This window comes from Crinia signifera, chromosome 11 (genome assembly GCF_055691185.1).
Source record: "Crinia signifera chromosome 11, ASM5569118v1, whole genome shotgun sequence".
Classification (NCBI taxonomy): Eukaryota; Metazoa; Chordata; class Amphibia; order Anura; family Myobatrachidae; genus Crinia; species Crinia signifera.
In genome coordinates, this window is record NC_139227.1 from 81,412,491 (window position 1) to 81,439,812 (window position 27,322).

The following is a 27,322-nucleotide window of genomic DNA, read 5'->3' on the forward strand; positions in this document are numbered from 1 at the left end:
TTAACGGGTTTGAAATCCCAACCTTGTACATTGCAGTTAGACACCTAAAACATTGACCTTTTTGCTCTTGCATAGGAAGGGATGCATACAGCATTCTGGCAGACAGGATGCTGGTAGTCACAAAAGCAATGCCGGCATTGGTTTTCTGACTGCCTGTATTCCAACTACCAGTCATCCTTATGTATCCCCATGGGAAGCATAACAATTCTAACTTTATAAAAGGTTAGTATAAAACAATTGATGTTACATACTTAAGATCTATTTAGTGTGTGGCTGCAATTGATTGGATACATCTCTGCATACTATAAAGGTCTGCTCTGGTGCAATGGTTTAAACTAACCATTACAATCTACCATCATATGCTGAGAATAACTACAGTAGGTCTCCTATGCAGTAGCAAATAACTCCATGGGCTAAATGTAATAAGGTGCAAGAAGCTGGACATGCAGGCTTTGCTTTGTAATTAATAGCCGCTTTTGCCCCCCCCCCCATCATATCCTTCCACTCATTAGGCAGAGCCTAGACCAGTGCCAGGGAATTTGTGCCCTACCTCACATAAAGGGATAATGGTCCCACAAGGAAGGGGTGTTGTCACACAATAGTAACTCAACAATTAAAATTACAAAAAACACAGTAGTACAATCATATACACAGTACACCGCATGTAGTGCACCCGATTCATATTACACCACATAGTAGTGTCCCTTCTATAGATAAAGGCCACAGTAGTGCTGCTTATACACATCTGTCTCTGTCACTCCAACAGCTCACTGTCCATGTCCCTAAGCAGCTCCATGCCCTGTGTCCCTCCAGCAGCTTCCCCACCTCTGAGTTCCTTCAGCCCCCTCTCACCCTGTCTTCAGCATGCACAGAGCCTGCTCCTCTTAGTGGCTCTTCATCACTACAGTGGCGGTGATGGCATGACATACGCAAACCTCCCAACATGACCCTCTCCAGGAGGGACACATTGCTCTGTTTCTGGACTTCTCCCTTAATTAATGATTGCCATTACCTGTGTTGAAGCACCTTTCTTATCAATTAACCAGTGTGAAACAGGTGATGGCAATCATATATTATGAGGGAAGTCCCTCTCTCCTGGAGAGGGTCATGTTGGGAGGTATGCATACGCCGTGCCAGAAGAAGAAGCCGCTGGGACAGGCTTTTTCCTACCATTAGAGGTGGTGGAACTCAGGGGGTTATTTTGGTTCAATCTTTCTGACAAGTTCCTTCTTAGATGGACAAAATCATGTGCACTGCAAGGGGGGCAGATGTAACATGTGCAGAGTTAGATTTGGGTGGGGTTTTACTTCAAAGTGAGATCTATATTGCAGTGTAAAAATAAAGCAGCCAGTATTTTCCCTGCACAGAAACAAAATAACTCACCCAAATATAATTCTCTCTGCACATGTTACATCTGCCACCTGCAGTGCACATGGTTTTGTCCACCTAAGAAGGAATTTGTCAGAAAGAGTGAACCAAAATAACCCCCTCAGTTCCACCACGTTCCCCCTCACTTTAACCCATGCTAATAGCTCACAATATAAGTGTATGAATATGGTATAAGAGGTTCAATATTCAAATCCCTAGCTTGGAGTGTTGTGAAAGTACATACAGTATAAGTGTTGCAGAGTAGGATGTACTTCTTTTAGTATTTTATCTATAGATATACAAACATATTGTATTTATTGTTAAGGTCACAATGAAAACCAGGGACATGCGGCATTGGTCAGCTAACTACAGGGTGTGATCTCCATGCGGGGGGGGGGGCAGCAGTTGCTATGGACAGGTGCATGGTGACACTATTACACTGGGCGTTTAATTTGTCATCTCTTCCCCAACAGAAAAAAAAGGGGGGGGAGGAGGTGAGAACCAACCTAGGGTTGGGACTCAAGGGCGCTTGAAATGAGTAGTCTCCCAGCAGCTGCTAGGAAACAGGTTAGTTACTCCTGTGGGTTGTGTACAAGAAAAAAAACTAAGAAAAAGCAGCGCTGTACCTTTAAAAAACTTTGTTAATAAATCTATTGTAAAGATCATCCAATATTTCAAAGTTTTTTAAAGGTACAGCGCTGCTTTTTCTTTGTTTTTTTCTTGTACTCTCCCCCAACAGACATTGTCCCATTCTGCTTGGTTGTGTCTAGATCCACTTCTATTTTTTTTTTTTTTTACCAGGATGTGACGTTAGGTGAGGGCAGAAGTTGTTAGATGCCCTCACAGCAATTTTTATTTTCTATGTAATATACATAGGTGTAGGTTATTTTATTTCAGATGGATTGTACCCTCGCGGGTTCGCTTCAGACACGGTGACTCGCTTCGCTCACCACAGATTTATATTCCCCCCTCGAGGTATACGTGGACCCAGTGCATGATGAGAAAAGTCAAAAAAAAAAAAAAAAAACAGAAGAAGTTGTTCTAGCCGCAACCCATTCTGCTCCCCCCTCTCTATGCCCCTCCCTTCCTCCTGCAGTCATACTGAGGCCCCAGGGGTCCTCCACTTCTCTGGCTAAAGCACGGGTCTTTACGGCTGTGGATCATTAGGTCGACAAGCACTAGGTCAACAGTCAATAGATCGACAGGCAGAAGGTCGACATGGTCAACAGGTCGACAAAAGCAAAAGGTTTAATTGAGTTTAAGTGTCTGTGTGGGATGCAGTCAAAATCCCGATGGTCAAAATCCCGATGGTCAAAATCCCGATGGTCAAAATCCCGAATGGGTCATAATACCGACAAGGACAAAATCCCGACAAGGACAAAATCCCGACATTTAAAATACCGACAAGGTCAAAATACCGACATATAGAATGTACAGGTGAAACTGTCAATATAACTTTGGGTCGACATGTCGCGAGGTCGACATGGGTATTTTCACTGTTTTTTGACCCGACATGACAGTATTTCATGCCCTACCATCCACTAGGGCACATGTCTTCAACCTGTGGCCCTCCAGATGTTGTGGGACTACATGTCCCAGCATGCCCTGACAGTTTTGGCATGCTCTTATAGGAAAAAATGTGGCAATACATGCTGGGACATGTAGTTTCACAACATCTGGAGGGCCATAGGTTGAAAACTCATGCACTAGGGCGTGGTGGGAGAATAAAATAGTGTGCCAAGCGCAGCGTGGCACCGTGCCACCGTGCCCGAAGCATCGTAAGCGAAGCGAGCGGCTGCGGTTCACTTTCAACTGTATCCATGTCGACTGTGTCGACATTCGGGTCAATAAACAGTGAAAAAACCCATGTCGACCTCCCGACCTGTCAACCCAAAGTCATGTTGACAGTTTCACCTGCACATTCTATATGTCGTAATTTTGACCATGTCGGGATTTTAAATGTCAGGATTTTGTCCTTTTCGGTATTTTAAATGTCGGTATTTTGTCCTTGTCGGTATTATGACCCATTCGGGATTTTGACCATCGGGATTTCATACCGAATCTGTCGGTATCGATATAGGTCGACATGGACCCGTATTAGTGTACCGTGTCTACCATTCGTTGGCCACAGCGCCTCGCTGCACTCGGCACCATATAATATTCTCCCTCTACGCCCACTGGGATGGTAAAGTATGAACAAGTTGGTATAAAAAAAAATAAAAAAAACAATCTGATAAAACTCATGTTGACCCTTTCATGTCGACCCAATGCATGTCAACCTTTTTCATGTGTCAACCTTTTGCCGGTTGACCAATAGTGTTTGGCCTATACACTTTCGACCTAATGACCGCATACCGGTCTTTGCTGTCGCTCTAGCAGTAGGAGCCATTGAAGTCTGTGGCACGTGCCCAGCACCCACTGCACGTGCATCTAGTAGAAGGAACAGATGTTATGTGCGCAATATTAATGGGACTCATGGCGTGACATGCCACCGCCTGGATGCTGACCCAACTTACTATACAGTATTGGTAGGGAAGTGACGGATAGGAGAGTATTACCAACATTTGCATGTGATACTTAATGCCAGCTCTCACCTGTTATTATAACCAATACAGTTTAGCTCGTCATACGGCAGACCCAGGTTAATGCCAATGCTCTTCCAATCTGGTCCAATTCGCCTGGCGATACTGAGCAGGTTGGTTTCTGTCAGATAACCCATCTCAGCATTACCTAAATTCAAGGGCCGCAATGAGTACCCATTCCTTGGTCTTCCAGATTCTCCATCCAGGCCTTTAGGCTTCTAGATTCACATAGAGCAGGAGACAAATGGTTTTAAAATTAATACTTACAAAAAAAAGAAAAGAAAAAAAATCATTAGAGTTTTGGTTAATAGAAAACCTCCTCTTACTGGTAGTTTGATAGGCAGTGTTGCCATCCAGTCACCTGGACCCCTCCTGTGTCTAGTGACTTTCTCAGGCAGAGCTTCCGGTACGGATCCACGGTAAAAGGATACCTAGAACAGCAAAAGGTTATGTATAATAGCCCAGTACTGCTTTACTGTAACTGTACACTAGGCTAACCGGTGAACAAACTACAAGTCTCAGTGTGACCTGCTGGCATTTGTAGTCCCCTACCATTTGGGCAGCCTCAGGTTGTCTAACCACTGCACTAAAGCGAAAAACATTCATTAGGCAGTAAGCGCTTACTCTGTGCACTGCACTCATATTGGAGATTCATTATTACACGTTTTTTAAGCTTGGAAACAAATAATAATGGTTCACCTGTCCCTTGACATCTTTATCCGTTGTTTCAGCAGACGTCACGTACACCTCCTTCATGTTTTTCATACGTGAGAAGAACACAAAACAAATTCTGCCATCCACACAATCAGGACGTTCTAGGACAAAATGAAGGAATGAATGAACTTTTGCAAAGGTACTCTATATATCAGGTGGGGCAGATGTATGAATCAGTGATAAGGGACAAGTGAACCAGTGGAGAAGTTGCCCATGGCAACCAATCAGCAACTCCGTATAATTTAATAGTATGCAAATTATAGATGCTACTTCAGTGCTGATTGGTTGCCATGGGTAACTTCTCCACCCTTATCACTGCTTCATACATCTGACCCAGTTTGTTATAAGCACTACCGTCTATTATTATCCCATGGTCTTGACTGGTTACAATTTCAATCATTATCCAGTAGAGCATGTAGCGTATATGGCACAGGGTGCTGTGATAGCTACAAATGTCACAGGTCAGAAGGAAATGGAACTCTGAACATGCATCCCTATGGTTACTGCCAGGGGACATATATCAGAGCTGCATGGAGAGCCATCCAATTTTGATAGGTGGAAACTGCTGCCGACTTGTTGCGGGGGTCAGGGATACTTGGTTTGTACTAGGGAACCTGGTACTTGATAAAGCATAAACCTCTCAATCCAAACTTAGAAACCAGTTGGTGGGCATAGATACACAGGGCTACCTTTCCAGAAATCCCTTCTTTTAGCGAGGCTTATTCAGTGGCGTAACTATAGCTCCGCAGCCCCCCCGGGGGCGGGGAGGCGCAGAAAATGTGGGAGTCGGGGGTTCTGCGGGGCTATAATTACCCGCTGCTGTCTGCCGGTACCTGGCCTGCCGCATCTGCGGTCATGGTCCCGTCTCTCCCGGCGCTAGCTCCTGCTGCTATAATGAAAAGTGACACTTAGAAAATGGCTGTCCCCATACTGCAGACAGTTTTTGAGGATGCTAGAGGAGTTTTTGAGGATGCTAGAGGAGGTGGCGTCGAAAAATTTGTGGCGGGGGGGCGCACATTAAGTAGTTACGCCACTGGGCTTATTGCAAAATAATCTCCATAGAACAGGGGTGGCCAAACTATTGGTTAGTAATGAATGCTACACATTTTTGAAAATGTGACTGTTAGTAATGACTGCACCTGTGCACCAGCTATGTGGTCTGGAAAATGTGACAATAATGACTGCACCTGTGCACCAGCTACGTGGTCTGGAAAATGTGACTGTTAGTAATGACTGCACCTGTGCACCAGCTAAGTGATCTGGAAAACTTGTACTGTTGGTAGATCTCGAGGACCGATTTGGGTAGCCCTGCCCTAGAACATTGCTTGCTAGTCTCCTACTCACTTCTCATTGTGTAGAACAAACCAAGAGACTTATCAGAAACCTATATTGGTATGACAAGAAAGAAGAATCTGGTGGCTAAAGTGGAGAAGACATTATACCGGAATGCAGCTTCAGTCCTTGTTCGAATGCGGCAAAGAATTGCTCCCCCTCTACAAGCTCCACAAGGTCGGACGGCTCTGGGCCCTTATATCTATCTTTCAACCTATTCACTGTATTGTCCACCTGGGGAATGGAGAACAAATCTTATTAAAGGACTATGGAAAACAGTAAAATGGCAGGTTAGGTCACAAACTGTAATCTGAAACAGTCTTATGTACAGTTACACTTTGTTAACATCCAGGAAACTAGGTCACTTCACCCAAAAATTGCTATAAATTCCACTGCGGTTATTAGCAGAACATTCAGAGTTAAGGTGCCCACACACGCACCGATCCCGGCGGTGCGATGCTATACGATGGGGTGTGCGCTCCCGCGGCACCCCATTGCACAGTACAAAAAGTATGTGCTGCACTTACTTTTTGTACTAGCCTTTTCTAGCATAGCATCGCATCGCATGCACATCGTATGCACAAGGCATACGATGCGATGCTATGTGTGCTAGTTAAGCCCACAACGCACGCCGGGATCGGTGCGTGTGTGGGCACCTTTAGTTGTAAAATCTTGTTTATCAGAAGTGTTTTAAGACACTGCCTGATTTGTAGCGCTACTGTACAGTTTGTATTTGGGATACATGCAAGTACATTCAGGAAGCACACTGTTACATGCAAAACACATGGTAGCAACATGCTCCCATCGCAATAAACTGAGTTATATCTAAGAAATAAATCACCAATAAATAGCAGTAATTGTGAATTCTATGCAGAATTTTTGTAAAGAGAAATGAGGGTTATGGCAAGTATTATGGGGCATACACAGGGTGCGATTTTGACTATGGACCTTATTCTGTTTGACTCGCATGACTGCAAAATTCGCTGCCTTGCGGGTACATCAGCCGCCTCCCACTGCACGCAGTGCCGCCCCCCCCCTTCGCTTGCACGACCCCCCGCACAGCTACGAATGAATGATTTACATAATCATCCATTCGCTGGCAGGGATAAATCATTCGATGGTTGCCGACCATCAAATGATTTCTCCAGCGCTCGCAGTTCAGAGACACCTAGTGACTCTGAACTGCGGGCGCTCTGTGCGAGGACATGGTGGGCAGCTGACATCCGGTGATGTCAGCTGCCCGCCCCCCGCATGTCCGTCACGGCCTCATTAGCCTGAGAATACCCAGCGTTCTCATGGAAATGCCCATGAAATGCAGGGAGTTCCCATATGCTAATGTAGGTGTGTAGGGTGTGTGCACGCACCCTGTGTCTACACATGGGCAGAAACGCGCATGCGCAGACCCAAAACATCAGAATGCACAGAGGACCGAACGGATCTGAATAAGGTCCTATTTACAAAGTCCCCTGAACTACCGATATTGACTATACACACTGTGCCATTTGACTAGGTACCATTTTGGCTATGTACAATATTTCTATTTAAAACTGTGATGCCGCGCAGTCTGTGTTTTCTTTTGATACCGCTCTCATGGGAGCAGGCATCGGCATTGCAAGCTGTATACACATGGGCCCTTATTCAGATCTGATCGCAGTACAAATTTGTTTGGAAAATGGGCAAAACCATGTGCACTGCAGGTGGGGCAGATGTAACATGTGCAGAGAGAGTTAAATTTGGGTGGGGGTGTGTTGAAACTGAAATCTAAATTGCGGTATAAAAATAATGCAGCCAGTATATACCCTGCACAGAATCAAAATAACTCACACAAATCTAACTCTCTCTGCACATGTTACATCTGCCCCACCTGCAGCGCACATGGTTTTGCCTATTTTCTAAACAAATTTGTACTGCGATCAGATCTGAATAAGGGCCATGGTGCGATATGTACTATGTTTTCTACTGATATTGACTTTATAATCCTTATCGGTAGTTCATAGCACACCGTGTGTATGCCCATAAAAAAAGTATGAGTGAAAAATGATGCATCTAATATTTAGTCTAAAGAAGGCCCTGATGGAAAGACCACCCAAGGCCACAGTGGCGTGCAGTTATTTTTCTGTTATGTACCAAATTAAATATTATGGGGCCTACACACGTAGTGATCCTGCCCCTACTTCGCTCTTTGTGTAAGGGCATAACCATAGCGAGCGTCGATATTGCACCGGCAGTTAATATCCAGAAGGCTGAATAAATCTATAATCGCCAGTGTCAGGGCCAGTGTTCTCACGGAGAACACTGGCCCCAACAGATTGCTCAGCAGCACATCGCTTATCTCCCAGTGTGTAGGCCCCGTAACATTTCCAAATATACCACATCTCCATCAATATTCCGTGCAATCTTTACCCATTACAATGATAGAACTGGGGTCATTTCTATATGTCATTCAGAACATTACCATACTCCGGAGGATAAATAAATGGTGTACACACAATGCAATTTTGGTTATTTATTCCGCACGATTTTGACTATACAGTCAAAATTGTGAGGAAAGCTAGAGAGAATTGCACAGTGTTAAGGGGGCTTGTGAGTTCGATGCGCGGTCGGTATCGCAGATAGAAATAGACTGTGCAGCACTATATCATGGCCCCCGCCAGCAATCATTGTTCATATTCTTCTGTATGGGACATTTCAAATGTAAGCACCATCTTATCATCTTATCCTACAAACCTTCAGTGTACATTTGTCCGATTTTCCTACAGAAAAGAAAAATTAAGCAAATAACCCCCCCCCAAAAAAAAAACACACACACACACACACAAACACACACACACACACACTAGGCATTTCGTTAAAAGAAAATACAGTTCAGACCAACACAAGATGTAAAGGGCAAAAAAACTCATTAACAATATTCATATGAATGGTCCCAAAGTATGAAGAACTAACAGCACATAAAGCTGTACAAAAATTCAATAAACACTTTAGCGACACAACATATCAACATTAATAACACACAGCAGCACCCGCAGCCCCCATTAATAAACAACTAGCAGGAATGAGGCCGTATGTCTGTGCTATAATAACCGTGGGCAGAGGTCTGTCCAATTCTGAAGAAACACCCTATGTTTACCTCATGTAACATCAATTTCATTTATCGCCTACCTTTATAGAAGGCCATTAAAAAATGAAGTTAAAACAATATTGCAATATTGACTTTTCCGCTTACTTTGCCAAAATCCAGCGATCGTCCCTAAAGCACGTATACATCAGTACAATACAAGAGGAACTCAACTAAAAAATGCTCTACAATTCATTGGGTTAAAAATAAACAACAAATAAACCATAAAACCATACAAGACACCATGCAGGAATCATCATGCTATTACTTAGCCGGAATAAGTTTGTGATTTTCACTTCAACGGTTCTGATACTCTACAAAATAAATATGTTTTTCTTAATACAATTTATAGTTTACAAATTGAGAAGCTTAGACTTATTAACACAAATAATCTGACTTAAGGCACCCATACACTGAGCGGTTTCCCCGTGCGATGCGATTCGCACTCCGGCGCACATCACATTGCACAGCACAAAAAGTATGTGCAACCCGTACTTTTTTTTTGTACTAGATCGCATCGCTTCGAATACAAAAAGCATGATGCTGTAGCACATCGCATGCTCTTTGTATTAGATGCGATGTGATCTAGTACTAAAAGTATGGGCACCTTTAGGGAAAATATATTATGTAAGTTACATATGTATACTTCTATGACACAGCCAACTTTAAAAACAAGGTTATTAAAAGGTTAGTAGACTATTCTTACAGGTGTACAACCTTTATCTGATGATAGTTTGTTAACACCAAAATTGGTTTGTTATATATATATATTTTTTTTTTTATTTAAAAAATATATATACAGTATATATATATATAATCTACTAGAACCCAAAGTACTTTAGGCCTAATTCAGAAGGATTGCATATAATAAGCTGATCGCAGTAGCTTAGCACGTGTTATCCATCGCAATGCAAATGCAGGAGGAGGTGCATACCATTGCTAAAAACTGCGATCCCATAGCAGTTCCAATGGAACACATAGCAATCATCTGGCGTGATGTACGTCTGCTTCTGTAGCCTCAGTACTGTAAGTCTGACCTTACTCAGACTTGACAACACAGGGAGGTTTGCGAGGCCAAGGAATTTATGCTTATGACGCAGTCCTTGGCCTCGCCACACCTGGGAAATGTGGGCAACATGCCCCCCTCTTCCTCAAACACCGGCCACCTCCACTCCTCCCCACGAATGTTTCTGCCTGTCATTCAAGCAGAGGTGTTCGCATCATTGCAAAGGTGATCACAGGACTCGGTACTTGTTTCCTAGCACGGCCACAACGATCATGATCGTGGGCATCGTGAGGAAAGAATCGGGGGCATCGCGGCCATCGCATGCACTAAAAAAATCGGGTGCAATGGTACCGACGATTTCCCCATAGGGAACAATGTTAAATGCATCAATTTACCCGCGATGCCCCCGATTTTCCATAGGAATCAATGTTAAATGGCTCAATTGACCCAATTCATCATAGGGAACACTGGTAAATGGGCCAGAAACCCAAAAAACACTACTGAACAGTGAAATGTACCCCCAAAAGTAGTTTATGCCACCCCACGATCAATGCAAACCCGAAGCGTGGTGAGCGCAGCGAGCCCGCGAGGGGCGGCGGTACGCGTCCTCCGACCTTTTCATACCCCCACTATCCACGTTGGCGTGGAGTTGAGAATAGAATAGTGTGGCGAGCGCAGCGAGCCACCGAGCCCGAAGCGTGGCGAGCGGACGCTGATACCTGTGAAGCCCGCAAAGGGACGCGTTTACCTGTGAAGGTATCCGCGTCCGCTCGCCACGCTTCGGGCTCGCTGCGCTCGCCACACTATTCTATTCTCAACTCCACGCCGACGTGGATAGTGAGGGTATGATTCCTATGGGAAATCGGGGGCATCGCGAGTAAATTGAGGCATTTAACATTGTTTCCTATGGAGAAATCGGGGGCATTGCGTCTGGACCATTTAAGCCTTTTTTAGCCGCATACGACGCGATATTGACTTTTTACAATGCATTTCAATGGGAAAATCGGGGGCATCGCGTCGGTCGCGTCGTATACCACTAAAAATGACACCCGATGCCCGCGATTGTGGCCGTGCTAGGAAACAAGTACCCAGGACTCATCCTGAAAATCATGAAACCGCGCAGGGGCGCTTATGTGACCCGTGATGAATGAATCCCTTCATGCAGATACTATAAATGCTTTTCGTATGAATCTGCAACTTGAATATTTATATTTGTCTCTCACTGGGAGAAGGGCTCTGACCAGAGAGGGAAGAAGTGTGATAGTGTAACTATATTACATCGCTTCCTGGGCTGGGCCCCATGTAGCCAATGCACACGAGCAGTCACTGGCCAGTATATGCTTCAGCAACATGTTGTAATCATGGCAAAAAAAAAAGGCAAGAGATCATGTGCTGACAATACTGACACCTAATTGGTCCACTTTCAGACGTTGTTTCCTGTAATATAGAGGTCAGCAGGAAAAACAAATGTCACATGACTGTACCTTGTGTTTGGGAACGCACTGCAGCAGGACCTGCTCCGGCTCCCGCTTTCTTTGTAGAGCAACAAAGTTCACCTGGTACATACGCAGGCGTTTATAAACCTTCTGGGCTAATTCCCCCACATAGGATTTTGTAGTGTACCATATCCAGTACCTTCAACAAAAGAACATTAGTCAATATCAACTACATAAACCCTATATTCATAGAATATGTTTTACAAAGCTTTTGTTACCAAAATATAACACTTTTTTTTTTTTACAATCCCGCTAGATGACGAATTCGCTCCCCCGTCCGATGTTTGGGGTTTGCACATGCGTGAATATGCGCATGCCCCAGGAGGGAACACCTTCACGAGTTTCACACTTGGCCGAAGCGTTCGCCCCAGGATGGGTGGGCAGAGGGCAGGCAGGGGGCAAAAGCAGGGAACGGCCAGCGTTTTATGAGCAGCGTCCGCCACAAATTCGCCCATCTACGGCCAGAATAAAAATCAATCTAGCCTGACTTTTATCCACGAATGGAGGAAAAAAATCATTTGATGGGGAGCAACTATGAAATGATTTTTCCTTCATGCTAATGCAAAGATTCGCTCGGTGGCGGGGGGGTGCGTTCGGCGGGACGGCATTTACCCGCTTGCTAGCCAGCGAATATAGCCTAGGGAACAGTTATGAATCAGGCCCTATATTTGTATCTAAGGGGTAGATGAAGCAGTGATAAAGGAAGAGAAGTGATAAAGTGCCTGGTAAAGTATCACCAGCCAATCAGCTCCTGACTGTTCCTTTTTAACCCCTTCCCGACGAGGCCTTTTTTGTTAATTTTTTTTTTTTTTTTCCTCCTTGCGTTCAAATAAGCGTAACTTTTTTAATTTTCCGGCTATATAGACACATGAGGGCTTTTTTTTTGCGGGACAAGTTGTACTTTTTAATGGTACCATTTACTATACCGTATAATATTCTGGGGAATCAGGAAATAATTCAATGTGGGGTAAAAAAAAAAAAAAACGCCATTCCACAATTTTGCGCTGGTTACGGTTTTTTTGGAGTTCATAGTTTAAAATGATGGGTTATCTTTATTCTATGGGTCGTTACGATTCTGGTGATACCAAACTTATATAGTTTTCGTTATGTTTTACCACTAAAAAAAAAATAGCAACTTTTACGGTTTTTCTAATTTGCGTCACGTCGCCATGTTCTGCGGCTTATAACTTTTTTATTTTTCCACCTACGGACCTGGGTGAGGGCTCATTTTTTGCGGGCTGAAGTGTACTTTTTAATTAATACCATTATGGGATATGGGCGACTTTCTGATCTCTTTTAGTTATTTTTTTTTGGGTATGCAATGCGACCAAAAAACGTAGTTTTGGCGTTGGGAATTATTTTCCGTTTACGCCTTTAACCGTGCGGGATAACTAATGTTATATTTTAATAGATCGGACTTTTAGGAACGCGGCGATACCAAATATGTTTATTTTTTTTATTTTTTATTTATTTTTATTTGTGAAATGGGGAAAGGGGGGTGATTTGAACTTTTAATATTTTTTTTTTTTTTTAAACTTTTTTTTTTTTTTTTACTTTTACTACAAGGCCCCCTTGTGTACTTGACCACTAGGGGGCGCGATCGCCTGTACTAGGTTCAGCTATAGAGCTCTATGGCTGAACATAGTGATTTTCAGCACTTTCTATTACATCCTGCCTCAGGCAGGATGTAATAGGAATGCTGACACGGCCAGCACAGGGGTCTACATTAGACCCCTGGCTGCCATGGCAACCGATCGGCACCCTCCGATCTCGCCGCGGGGGGCCCCGATCGGCGCCGGAGGGGGGCGCCCCCCCTCCAATCAGCTATTTAAGCACTGCGGGCGCTTTGCCCGCGGTGCTTAAAGGGTTAAACGGCCACGATCGGCGAACTCGCCACTTGTGGCCGTGAGAGCAGGTACCTGGCTGTAATATACAGCCATTACCTGCTCTCTTTCAAGCCAGCTCACTCCGTGAGCTGGCTTGATTCCCCCGCAACCGACATATGACGTAAATGTACGTCATATGTCGGGAAGGGGTTAAACGCAGCTGTAACTTAACAGTCAGGAGCTCATTGGCCGGTGATAAAGTACCAGGTGCTTTATCACTTCTTTTCCCTTATCACTGCTTCATACATCTACCCCTTGAGCCTGAGTACACAAATTGGGCTATGCTGTGTACACACTTGTACAATCTGCATGAGATCCAGATGAGATTTTGAATATATAATCTCATCTGGATCTCATGCAGATTGTATGGGTTTTATCCCTCGCGATCCAGATGCGATCTCGATGCGCTCTCCCGTATCGCAGCCAGACAGTCTTGGCTGCATAGACTATATAGTGCAGATCTGCAATATACAGGTCGAGTATCCCGTATCCGAATATCCGTTATCCGAATTATTCCGAAAACCAAACATTCCAGAAAGTGAAAAAAAAATTTTTTTTTGCTAAAAACTAACTGGGGACATTTGTAACAGCATCACTGGGGACATGATATGTAACTGGCACTATATATGTGCAAGACAATGATTGCTTGGCATTCAAATTCAGTGCTGAGATAGTACACACATTTTGTTTCACGTTTTGAAACCTTGTTTTTTGAACAAATAAAATATATTTGTGTGTATTTTATGTGGTAATAAAATATATTTGTGTGTATATTATGTGTTTATACAGCATAAATGCAAGATACTTCAAAATACATCATTGAAATATTAAAATATTCCGAAATACGGAATAATCCGTTATCCAAAATTCTCCTGGTCCAGAGCATTTTGGATAAGGGATGCTCAACCTGTATAGTCTAAATTGTATGCAGATAGTCTAAATTGTAAATCTCAACTGGATCTCATGCAGATTGTACAAGTGTGTACACAGCATATATCACAAAAACAGTTAGGTGCCAGTGATCCGGTATTTATTTATTTTTATTCATTACAACATGTTGCTAAAAACAAAAGGAAATTCGTAGGTCAGACTCACCAGGAAAAATGATCCACCTGGAACTGAGCATAAATATGAGTTATCTGCAACACAACCTCATTTGTGATATCTGTCCAGGTCTGTGCTTGTGGATCACCGTGCAAGAGGTGCAACCGGGAATAATCCACCGTATCACCTGCGAAGAGTCATACAGTAGTGTAGTTACTGTCAGCACACAGAGACATACTGTAACACTCAACAACCTGCCCGGAGCTAAGCGCAGCCTGTTTAATGTCTGACCTGTTACCCCTGGTGGGAGGGGCAATTGGACTTTAACAGATTTCAGAAATTTGTCTGTTGAACTCTGTGAAAGACACAGGAGGGGGCTGGTTGTGGACTCAGAGTCTCCCGTTATTTTCTCAAGGAATGTTGTACTGACTGGTAAAACCTGAAGAAGAGAAAGTCAAGTTCTTACACAGAACCAAAAAAGGGATTTTTGTAAGAACTTACCGTTCGAATCCCTTTCTCTGATATGGTCCTGGTGACACAGCTCAACACTGGGATGTAGGAGGGTCCGAAGGAGCCAGGCACCTATCCTAAAGCTTTAGAGGGTAGGCTCCTCCCCTACTGCATCCCTGGACTCTTCAGTTCAACTTTCAAAGCCACTGGAATACATAAACTCAGTACAAACGCCTGCACATATTATATGCACATTTTATAACAGAAACTGTTAACTTTTAACCATTTTAACATGAACATCATGAAATTCTGGCATACTTACTGAGCGTAAGGGAGGGATCGCTGTGTCACCAGGACCATATCAGAGAAAGGGATTCGAACGGTAAGTTCTTACAAAAATCCCTTTTTCTCTTTCAATGGTCCTGGTGACACAGCTCAACACTGGGACGTTCCAGAGCCGGTCCTTTGGGAGGGTACGCTCAGGTCTGCAGCTCTCAGCACTGCTCGCCCGAATGATGCGTCCTCCGACGCGAACTCATGGAACCTATAGAATTTGGCAAATGTGTGAACAGATGACCAAGTGGCAGCTCTGCAAACCTGCTCCGCTGTGGCCCCATGTCGGACCGCCCAAGAGGTAGCAACTGACCTGGTGGTATGCGCATTAATTCTGGCCGGTACAGGCCTACCCACTTTGGTGTATGCAAAAGCTATCACAGATCGCAACCACCTAGCAATGGTCTGCTTAGATGCAGGCCAACCAATTTTATGTACGTCATACAATACCAATAAAGTGTCAGTCTTTCTAACACTCTTCACTCTGTCCACATATATGCGTAAGGCACGCACAACATCCAAAGTCTTCAACTTGTCCCTTTTCTTGGAACCCTCTGGGGGTTGAAACACAGGTAGAACTATCTCCTGATTTAAATGGAAGGCAGAGACTACCTTCGGTAAAAATTGCGGCACTGTTCTCAGAACAGCCCTGTCATCGTGAAAGATTAAGAAGGGAGATTTGCATGACAAGGCTCCCAACTCAGACACCCTCTTAGCAGATGCTACTGCTAACAAAAACACTAACTTCCACGTGAGAAACTTAAAGTCAGCCGACCTCAAAGGCTCAAAAGGTGCCTTCTGAAGGCAATCCAAAACCAGTGACAGGTCCCAAGGTGCTACTGGTTGCTTGTAAGGGGGTTTCAGTTTGGATACCCCTTGTAAAAAAGTTTGAATCTCCGGTAAAATGGCAATTCTTTTTTGAAAATAGATGGACAAGGCCGAAATCTGCACCTTCAACGACTGAAGGCTTAGGCCCGAAGAAAATCCATCTTGTAAAAAATCCAACATTTTTGATAATTTGAAGTGAGATGTGTGAGCTTTTTGCCTCTCACACCATCTAATATAAGTCTTCCAGACTCTATAATAATTTGCAGAAGAAACAGCCTTTCTGGCTTTTATCATAGTCTGCACTACTGCGTCAGAAAATCCTTTCTTTTTCAAAATGGCGGTTTCAATAACCAAGCCGTCAAAATCAATCGATCGGAATCCAGATGATTGAATGGGCCTTGTCTTAACAGGTCTGGTCTCAGAGGTAGACGCCATGAATCCACTGATAACCTCTGAAGCCTCGAATACCAAGACCTCCTTGGCCAATCTGGGGCCACAAGGATCACCGGGACCTTCTGGTCCTGTACCCTCTTTAACAGTCTTGCTAACATCGGAATAGGAGGGAATGCATAAAGAAGATCTCCCTGCCAATGGGTAGTCATGGCATCCACTGCCTCTGCTAGCGGATCTCTCGTTCTGGCATAGAACCTGGGCACCTGATGGTTGAACCTGGATGCCATTAGGTCCAAATCCGGAGTTCCCCACATTGCAGTGATCTGGTGAAACACCTGAGGGTGTAGGCTCCATTCTCCTTCCTTGAGCTCCTCCCTGCTCAGGAAGTCTGCTTCTATATTCTCCACTCCTGGAATGAATATAGCCGATACTGCAGGAACATTCTGTTCCGCCCATAGAAAGATTCTGGACACCTCCCACATGGCCAATCTGCTGCGTGTACCTCCCTGGTGATTCAGATACGCCACAGCTGTGGCATTGTCGGTCTGAATCCTCAAGGGGGAGTTCCTTAACCTGTCTCCCGCCAAGGAAATCACTTTCCAGACAGCTCTCAGCTCCAAGATGTTGATTGGCAACGCTGATTCCTCTGCCGTCCACAGGCCCTGCAGCCTGAGATCCAGGGCTACTGCCCCCCAGCCCCTGAGACTGGCATCGGTAGTTACTATCAACCAGTCCCAGGTCTGTAATGACCGACCCCACTGAAGGGAATCTACCTCTGTCCACCATTTCAAGGAGTCCCGAGTGTCTGCGGACAGCACTATCAACTCCGTCTTCATGGTCAAAGTGTTTCCTGACCAGGCTGACAAAATGTTCCATTGGAATACTCGAGAGTGGAACCTGGCAAATTGAAGCGTTTCGAATGACGCCACCATTTTCCCCAGGAGTTTGAGGCACCTCCATACTGACAAGCTCGGAGCACTGAGGATCTCCTGAACTAGATTGACCAGGTCCCTGGCCTTTATCTCCGGGAGGAATACCCGATGGAGATGGGTATCCAGTATGACTCCCAAGAACTGGATCCTCTGTGATGGTACCAACTGAGATTTTTGTAAGTTTAAAATCCAGCCGTGAGCCTGCAAAAAACTGATGGCCTCTTTTAAATGACTTTGAAGCAGTGTTGCTGATTCTGCTTTGAACAGGAGATCGTCCAAATAGGGTATTACTGTGATTCCCCTGAGCCTCAGCACTGCCGCCATCACAGACATTATTTTTGTAAATACCCTTGGCGCGGTTGCTAGGCCAAAGGGTAACGCCCGGAACTGTAAATGCAGGTCTCCTATGGCAAATCTCAACAGCATCTGATGTTCCGGGTGAATGGGAACGTGCAGATATGCGTCCTGGACATCCATGGACGCCAGAAATTCTCCCTGGTCCAGACTCAGGAGTACAGTTCTCAAAGACTCCATTTTGAAATGGTCTACCCAAAGGTGAACATTTAAGGACTTCAAATTTAGTATTGGTCTGAAAGACCCGTCTGGTTTGGGCACCAGGAACAGCGTGGAGTAAAATCCTTTCTTCCACTCTGCCCTGGGAACCGGGACTACCACCCCTTTTTCCAAAAGGGAATGAGCCGCTCTCATAAGAGCTGTGCGCAGGAGCGCCTGCTTTGGTATGGGTGTGGGGATGAACCTCTTTGGAGTCCGCCCTCTGAAAGGGATTTTGTAACCCTGGGTAATAATCTCTAAGACCCAGGTATCCTGGTCTAGAGAAGCCCAAGCGTCTCTGAAGTGTGTAAGACGCCCCCCCACCTTTATCCCTGCCGGGCTGATCCCCTGGCAGTCATGCGGAGGGTTTTTCCTCTCCTTTAGAGGCAGGCTTCTTATTGAAAGAGCCAAACTTGGACCTTTGGGATTTGCCCCTGGAGTTCTGGAACTTTCCCCTGAACGATTGTCCCCGAAAGGACGCACCACCTCTAGGGGAGGGCCGAAAGGACGGCCTAAAAGCAGCAAATCTGGATGACTGCTTTGTTGAGGAGGCCGGCAGAAACGTACTCTTGCCGCCTGTGGCTTGTTTTATAATCTCCTCAAGCTCAGAACCAAAAAGTAACTTTCCCTTGAAAGCTAACATTTCTAAGGCCTTTTTGGACTCATTGTCCGCTTCCCAGGCCTTAAGCCAGAGTACCCTCCTGGCATTTATGGAGACTGTGGATACTCTGGTAGCCATTTTAAGAGCTTCCTCCTCTGCTTCCACCGCATATTCTGCAGCGGCCTTAATCTTTTCTGCTACCAGCAAAGCACCGTGGTCAGCCTGCAGCATGGTGCATAGCTCACCAGCCCACTCTATAATGGCCTTAGAGACCCAGGCTGAAGCAATAAGGGGACGCAGGGTAAACCCCACCCCTTCAAAAATAGCCTTGAGGTTTCCCTCTAGCTTTTTATCCACAGCATCTTTAAAAGCTGCACCACCCTGTACAGGTAATACCGTAGCTTTTGATAAGCGTGCCACAGAAGCATCCACAACAGGCACCTTTTCCCAGAGTTCAGAATGAGACTCCGGCATGGGGTACAGACTAAGGAATCTTTTAGGCATCTGTAGCCTCTTATCTGGGGTTTTCCAAGCCCCTTCCAATAGTTCCTGTAACCCCTCATCTGAGGGAAAAGTAACAGCCTCCTTTCGCTGTCGCTTAAAAACACCCTTAACAGGGGTCTTATCCTCAACAGACAGTTTTAACGCCTGTTTTACAGCCACAATAAGATCCTCTATACCAGCAGCAGAGGTCTCTTCAAAATCATCACCCTGGTCCCAGGGTGTGTCAGTATACTCTCCTTCCTCTTCCTCTAACACATTAGGCATAGCATAAGACCTTTTAGGGGTCCCTGTAACCTCATCCATTTTGTCCAGTATTTCACTGAATCTGTTGATCCCCTTAGCAGTATCCTGCATCACCTGAATAAGTGCAGGATCTGCCTGGGTAAGAGGTAAGGAGCCAGACGACTGCTGAGATGATGGCATAGGTCTCTGTGATTCTACCAGCACATCACTCTGCCTGTCCAGAAGCTGCACCAAAGCGTTTACCGACCTGCCTAGGGCACTGGCCCACGCAGGTTCACTCTGCTCTCCCCTATGGTGTTCACTGCCCATGGGTCTCACATCAGCGCAAGTAATACATAAGCCCCCCTTGGCCATCTGCTCAGGGACAAACTTTTGTGTGCAAACATTGCACGCGCTCAGTGCACTAAGGACTCCCTCCCCCAAAACCACAGCCTGATGCTCAGACATGATGCAAGTGAAGCGTATATATATATATCTCAATATACACAGTGCAAACAATTGTACAAGCGTTTATACAAAGTCAATGCACCCAATCACTTAGCTGTCTGTAGGTTTCAACTGCGGGGAAGCGATGCCCAGGAAATCCAAGTCACTCTGCCAGGATCAATAAGCCAGCTCAGCTCCGCTGCAAGCGTTCTGAAAGGCGCCAAAGTCAGAGTGAAGGAAGAGACCAAAGTCCCTGCTGCTGCGGGGTCCGTGACCTTTTGGCGCCAACCACCCCCAGCTAGCCGCTCCTTAGGTAGGATTTCCTTGTTCCAGTATCTCCCCCTCAAATGGGGACCACTTGGAACATGCCTGTCACAGCGCTGCTGTCCTCTCAGTCAGGAGCTCAGCGTGTAAGCTCCGCATAAAATGGCCGCCGCCATCACGGAGCGCCTGTCCCCCATGATCCCCACCTAAATGTGGAGCCGGTTTCAGGCTACTCCGGAGCCCAGGCAGCCTCTTAATAGAGGCTGTAAGCGCAGCACAGGGAGACCAGACAGAGTCTACCCTGTGCACAGAGAGCTGACAGGACGCGCTTCTGTCAGCTCCTGCTGCGCTAGCAGTGTGAGGATTCACTATGAAAATCCTCACACTGTGCCTACCTAGCTAGGGTAATAGTTAATAAAATAATAAAAAAACCCTAACTACTCTAATTCTTCGGCTGCTCCTGCAGCCCTTTAGAATAGCACCCACTCCAGTGGGCACCTAACACGAACTGAAGAGTCCAGGGATGCAGTAGGGGAGGAGCCTACCCTCTAAAGCTTTAGGATAGGTGCCTGGCTCCTTCGGACCCTCCTACATCCCAGTGTTGAGCTGTGTCACCAGGACCATTGAAAGAGAAATGTACAGTATTTCAAAGATCAAAACTGCTAAAGAGGACAAGAATTTGGTCATTTCAGATCACTGACCTGCATACGAATTGTACGAGTCTCCACTGTGACACCAGCCGGAAACTCAACACGAACATTTGGGTCCACACTGGAGAAAAGCAGCTCCCCTTCTTTTGGGACTTCACAGTGATCTTCCACGAGGCGTGAGACCACAAGGAACCAGGAGAAGTGAGAGGTCTTACATGTAGCCAGCATCTATTTCAGAAAGGATAGAAAGGCAAAGACCGCTTGCAATAAAAACAAAACAAAATTAGAATCATAATCTTTAGTCTAACAGGCCTCAATGCAGAGACATAAGCTGTCCACACATAAGCTGCTCACACATGCAATGTCCCTGATGCTTGGGCTCAAATGATCTGGGTCTTGGTGATGGGTTTGGTATGTTGACAGTTATGTCGACAAGCAAAAGGTAAACATGACAGTATCAACATGGTTAGAATGTTGACATGATAGAATGTCGATATGCTTAGCAACTTATATCATCCTGTCTACACAGGTGACATGCATTTCTTCATGTCTATATGGATGCCATTTCGACATGATTAAGGGGGAAATTTACTAAAGGAAATTTGTAAAAACTATACCGAAAACTATACCGAAAATACGGCAATTCATATTCGTATTGATGTGCTATCAATACGAATAGCCGTATTTTCGGGATAGTAAATGTCAAAAATAAGTGTATTTCTGGATACAAATACACCTAGTTTTTTACAAATTTCCTTCAGTAAATTTCCCCCTAAATGTTTACAAACCATCCCTGGAGGTCTAGTTATTACTTATCTGTCCTGGTGGTGTCCCCGGTGTTGTCTTCTAGACCCCATAGGTCACATGATAAACACAACTGGCGCAAATTCAGAAGACTTCAGTGTTCAGGTGAGTACAGACTCCCTATCCCTAATTCCTAGCCCCAAACTTCAGGTGACTCCAGTGTTCAGGTGTGTACATACCCCCTATCCATAATCCCTACCCCTACCCTTCCCCCTAGTGCCTAACCCTAACCTTTCCCCTCACAGCCTAACCTAAATATTCCCCTAGTGTCTATCCCTCCTGGCAGCACCTATATCTACCAGTCAGCATCTCAAATGCTGATCTGGTGCTTGTCAACATGTCGAACCATGCCAACACTGAAGTATCGAGATTGTGGTTCCAACATTATTAATGTTGACAATGTGACCGGATACCCAGGGACACAGGAACCGAGTATCCCAGTGACCCTATGAGACACACACCAACTGTTCATCTTCCCACCACCTCTACTTACAGGTCCAATTATAATCCAATTGGGACTGGCAGAAAATGATGAGGCATAGGGCGGTATTCAATAAGGCTGATTCGCCAGGTTTTTATGGCGAATTTGTGCTGTAAGGCGAATTTCTGACTAAAACGGTGAATCACCCTATTCAATGACCAGATGGCGAATACATTTCAAGGTTTTTTTCACCATGATTCACCGAGTAGCAATCTCTATCTTTTTATGGTGAAGTGGAAGGTGAACTTTTAAAATAAAGTGTTTTGTTTTTTACAATTGGTGTAAAAAAATCAGGAATTTTATTCTGAGGAGGGGGATGCTATTTTTATTCATGTGCTGTAAGCACATGAATATATATTTAATTTTTTTTAAAAAAATATATATATATATATTTTTTTTTTTACACAGACCAGCCAGCAAGGGGCCGCAGGAGCTCAAATTCGCCGGTCAGGGGCAGCGAGCCCCTGACTCGTTGAATACCGGAGCCGGCGAGGCTCCGGAACGCAGCGAGCAGTGGCGAATGTGCAGCGAATCCTAAACAGGATTCGCTGCACGTCGCCAGTATTCACATTGAATACTGCCCATAGTATAAATGTACACATTCCTCTTCTACAATATCACAGTATCCATGGCCAGCAGAGTAATCAGTCATTCCCATAGGTTCTTTACACACACACACACACACACACACACACACACACACACACATATAAAATGGTATCATTTGGGAGACCAAACCAATGTAGTTCTCGCCAATGTATCTCACCTCACGCACTGACTTTTCCTTTGTTGTGGTGTGCAGATCTGTCCATGTACCAGTCATGTCGCTGAAAGTCCTGATTACCACCTCACGCTTTGGCACAGACTTCAGGAAAGTAAAGGGGATGATAATCTCCACATCCTGTTCACAACACAACACAGATTCTCATTGCTTGGAACTAAGGAGACTTATACCACCAGGGCTTTTTAAAACAAACAGCATTGCCTGGATCTAATACTTATTGATGGCTGACCTGATGGAAGAGGATTCCGTGAGGACCCAGTTCCAATGTTCTACTGAGGAGTATGTCATGGTGTCCAATCCTCACGTGTTGCCTGTCTGGCTGCAGTATTTGGTAATATATTGTGGCAGAGGAACTGACGGCTCCAGGAGGGAAAAAAAGGCGACAGCCATGTGGAAGAAATACCCAGCAACCTTCTGAGGAGACAAAAAAGCTGGGACAATCGCAAGGAAACCGGAGTCAGAGATTGGAATAAAAGTTTAGAAGCCATTATGGCCTGCAAATGCATAGTATATGAAATAGTCATTGTCAGCTTTGGCACCCACGAGTTAGAATTAGCCCTCCAAGCGGCAATATTTTTTTAAATTGATATTATACATTGTAAGCATAAAAAAAGGGTACTTGTTTCCTAGCACGGCGCTCATCGCATGGTACACCATAAGACTAAATATGGTATGCGATGCGATTGGACGCGATGTTGTACAATAAAAAACTGTATGGCATCGTATGCCATACAATGCGATGGTATACGATTTTTTTATTGTACAACCACCCTGATGGGTCCTTACACTGTTAAATGCCCCCCCCCCCCCACTATCAACGCCAACCCGTGGTGAGCGCAGCCAGCCCGTGAGGGGCGGCGTTACGTGTCCTCCGACCTTTTCATACCCCCACTATCCACATCGGCATGGAGTTGATTTTAGATAGTGTGGCGAGTGCAGCGAGCCACCGAGCCCGAAGCGTGGCGAGCGCACGTGGAATACATGTAAAGTAATACGCGTGCGCTTGCCACGCTTCGGGTTCGCGTTGATAGTGGGGGTGGCGTGGGGTGCATTTAATATTGTAAGCACCCATGCATCGCATGCATCGTATGCGGCTATATGGCATGCGATGCATGCGATGGCATAAGATGCCATAAGATGGAAATCTTGGGCGCCGTGCTAGGAAACAAGTATTAAAAAAGTATTATTATAATTTATATTTTATGGGCAGTTTTGATAGTGAAATAGTTAGCATTATTGCCTCACAGTACTAAGGTCATGGGTTCAATTCCCACCATGGCTCTAACTGTGCGGAGTTTGTATATTCTCCCCGTACTTGTGTGGGTTTACTCCGGGTACTCCAGCTTCCTCCCACATTCCAAAAAATATACTGGTAGGCTAACTGGCTCCAAACAAATGAACCTTAGAATGTCTGTGTACATGTGGTAGGGAATATAGGGGCAGATTTATTAAGCTCTGTCTGGTTTTTATCACCGGCCAATCAGCTCCTACCTGTGAAGTTACAGGCTTGATTTGAAATATGACAGGTAGTAGCTGATTGGCCGGTGATAAAAACCAGACAGTTTATCACTTCACCGAGCTTAATAAATCTACCCCACAGATTGTAAACTCTGGGGCAGGGAGTGATGTGAATGTTCAAATATTCTCTGTAAAGTGCTTTGGAATATGTGTGCGCTATATAAATAACTGTTATTAATAATAATAATAATAATAATAATAATATACTGTATGTATAATACATACACACCAGGACCCTGCAAATATTAATATTCATGTATACTACTACCCCTATTGGATTAGTTGGACTGATTCATTAGCACCACACAGGTAGTAAATAGATTTTTTTAAATTTAATATTGCAACAATATATACATGTTTTAATTTAATGTTTCTGGTTATATATTTTAATAGTGTGTCCACTGCTTCATGACTCCCAGCAGAGGTGTTTCATTATATTATTGCACCAGCGCTGGGGAATTCTATCATCTTTTTTTCTCAGTAGCTGCAGGGATTCAGTAAGATTGCAGAAGTGGCAATGAAACACCCAGGGGTGCAACGCAGAAATCCGCTGCCTCTATTATTGTCCAACTGCCGTCAGTAACTCATGCTATTACATATCAGCCTAGTTCCAATACCTATTCTTTACAATGATAAAGGCTTCGCACAGCACAGTGACAGAACATACCTTTTGTCCTCGGGATTCACATAGATACTTTTTATGTCTAAGCTATGACTTTCATCTGCAGGAAAAACCAGATAAAACGATTGCATAAACACATAGGAAAAAAGCTACAGACAACTATCATGTCATCAGCGCAGCATAAACATTTAATACAGAACAACTTTATCACATCTCTGGAATTCTAGGAACGGGTGTATTCTATATTTATAGACCATTGTGTGTTCCACTTCAGAACACATGTAGGGAAATTTCCGAAGATGTGTATCGACTTCCCATGTGATGTTGCTAAGGGCAACCAATCAGATCCTGTCTACTATCTTCTAGACTGAGGATGCTAAATAAATAAGAAGTAGATTCTGATTGGTTGCCCATAGCAACATCACGTGTGAAGTAGAATACACATCTAAGTAAATTCCCCCCCCCCCCGTAGTGACTAAAGAGCACTGAGGGGTACATTTACTAACATGGGAGTTCTATAGGAGATGGGATGTTGCCCATAGCAACCAATAAGATTCTATTTTCCATCTTCAAGAAGGTGCTAAAATAAAAAAAAGTAGAATCTGATTGGTTGCTATGGGCAACATCCCATCCTTCAATAGAACTCCCATCTTTGTATATTTACTCATGTCCATGGTATCCTCGGCAAGGGTTTGGTCGACCTAAAGATGGTTAGCAGCCATTTGGTCGACATAATGCAAGGTCGACATGGGTCTAGGTCACCAGGTTGACACAAGCATTAGGTCGACATGGTCTAGGACGACAGTCAAAAGGTCGACATGGGGTTTTTCACTCTTTTTTGAGCCGACATGTGCCGACAGATGATATTTCATGCCCTACCATCCACTAGGGCGTGGTGGGAGAATAACATAGGGGGTTTATTTTAGTTCACTCTTTCTGACAAATTCCTTCTTAGATGGACAAAACCATGTGCACTGCAGGTGGGGCAGATTTATCTTGTGCAGAGAGAATTAGAGTTGGGTGGAGTTTTACTTCAAAGTGAGATATATTTTGCAGTGTAAAAATAAAGCAGTCAGTATTCTCCCTGCACAGAAACAAAATAGCTCACACAAATCGAATTCTCTCTGCACATTTTACATCTCCCCCCCTGCAGTGCACATGGTTTTGTCCATCTAAGAAGGATTTTGTCAGAAAGAGTGAACTAGAATAAGGCCCATAGTGTGCCGAGCCCAGCGAGCCATGCGAGGGGACGCGGTGCACTGAATGCTGTGTCCATGTCGATTGTGTAATAAAAACTGTGATACACCGACCTTTTCACTATGTGGACCTAATGCTTGTGTCGACCTAATGACCTGTCAACCTAAACCCATGTTGACCTAGTGGTGTCGACTTAATGACTATATGATCCATACCCCTCAGCAAGCACATAAGGCCAGCGAGAGGATCGGGCAACACCAAGAAGGGATTTTTGAACACAATCATAAACTTGCAATCTGGCAAGAACCTATGTACATTATTATTTGACAGTAGATGTGCTGATATACAGTAACGTCTATTCTAGACCAGGGGTCCTCAAACTATTTTGATCCGGGACCCTATGAAACAATAAAATTAATGACAGGACCCCAGCAAGATACTGCAGAAGGTCATCACATCGCACGTGTAGTCTCAGCAGCCTTGTGGAGGCCCAACATGATGGGAGGAGTAACAGACAATCCAACAGATGTTTCATACTCCTTGAATCACTGACTGAGATTAGAAAAGTCATCAGCCTGATGGTCAGCAACATGGAGTCACGACCCCATGCTGAGAAGGTCGGGACCCACAGTTTGAGAACCTCTGTTCTAGACTATACCCCAGTATAGCAGCCACAAAAGCAAGTTTAAATAATGCAATAGCTACACAGAACGACAATACCAAACATCTTCTGTAAATGATTGTGTATAGACAGTATATTACCTTCGGCTGGAGGGGAGGGCTCAGGTTCTCCTATGGGGTTGCCTTGGAGATATACACAGGCGCACTGAGCAATTTCTACTGGCACTGAGCGCAACCTGTTGTTCTGTAAATCCAGACGGGTAAGGTGAGGTAGACTGGCAAGACCTGCTGGTATAGTGGCCAGGCAATTGCTGTAGAGATAAAGCTGCTGTAGAGACCTCAGGTGACCTGTAAGTAAGAACACTTTGTCATCTACTGTCTACATAACCTAATCATGGCACCTGCTCATCACATCAAACAGTGTTCACAAAATGGTAACACCAATTACCCAATTCCTTAAACATTTTGTGGACATAATGGCATTTTGAACAGTAGCATCAGTGTGGGATATACTATATACTTACAGTATAAATCAAGAGTCCCCCATACCAGCCAGGGCTAGATTTACTAAAG

The 27,322-nt window shown here is 44.6% G+C and overlaps 1 protein-coding gene and 1 long non-coding RNA gene across 6 annotated transcripts in view; one reads left to right on the forward strand and one right to left on the reverse strand.

Annotated features, from left to right (window-relative positions):
* The window catches only part of LOC146046185 (uncharacterized), a 74,106-nt gene that overhangs the window by 43,793 nt on the left and 2,991 nt on the right, over positions 1–27,322 (forward strand). The window lies entirely within an intron of this gene.
* The window catches only part of PIDD1 (p53-induced death domain protein 1), a 55,569-nt gene that overhangs the window by 1,350 nt on the left and 26,897 nt on the right, over positions 1–27,322 (reverse strand). For all 5 annotated transcript variants that reach the window (XM_083165400.1, XM_083165399.1, XM_083165397.1 and 2 more), the window contains exons 5-16: positions 26,891–27,097; positions 24,977–25,031; positions 23,021–23,222; positions 22,774–22,908; positions 20,774–20,950; positions 14,838–14,985; positions 14,598–14,733; positions 11,605–11,755; positions 6,107–6,230; positions 4,650–4,765; positions 4,277–4,381; positions 3,963–4,168 (exon numbers count right to left, since the gene is read on the reverse strand). In XM_083165400.1, the coding sequence (XP_083021526.1) occupies positions 3,963–4,168; positions 4,277–4,381; positions 4,650–4,765; positions 6,107–6,230; positions 11,605–11,755; positions 14,598–14,733; positions 14,838–14,985; positions 20,774–20,950; positions 22,774–22,908; positions 23,021–23,222; positions 24,977–25,031; positions 26,891–27,097 (1,762 nt within the window). The remainder of the gene's footprint in view (positions 1–3,962; positions 4,169–4,276; positions 4,382–4,649; positions 4,766–6,106; positions 6,231–11,604; positions 11,756–14,597; positions 14,734–14,837; positions 14,986–20,773; positions 20,951–22,773; positions 22,909–23,020; positions 23,223–24,976; positions 25,032–26,890; positions 27,098–27,322) is intronic.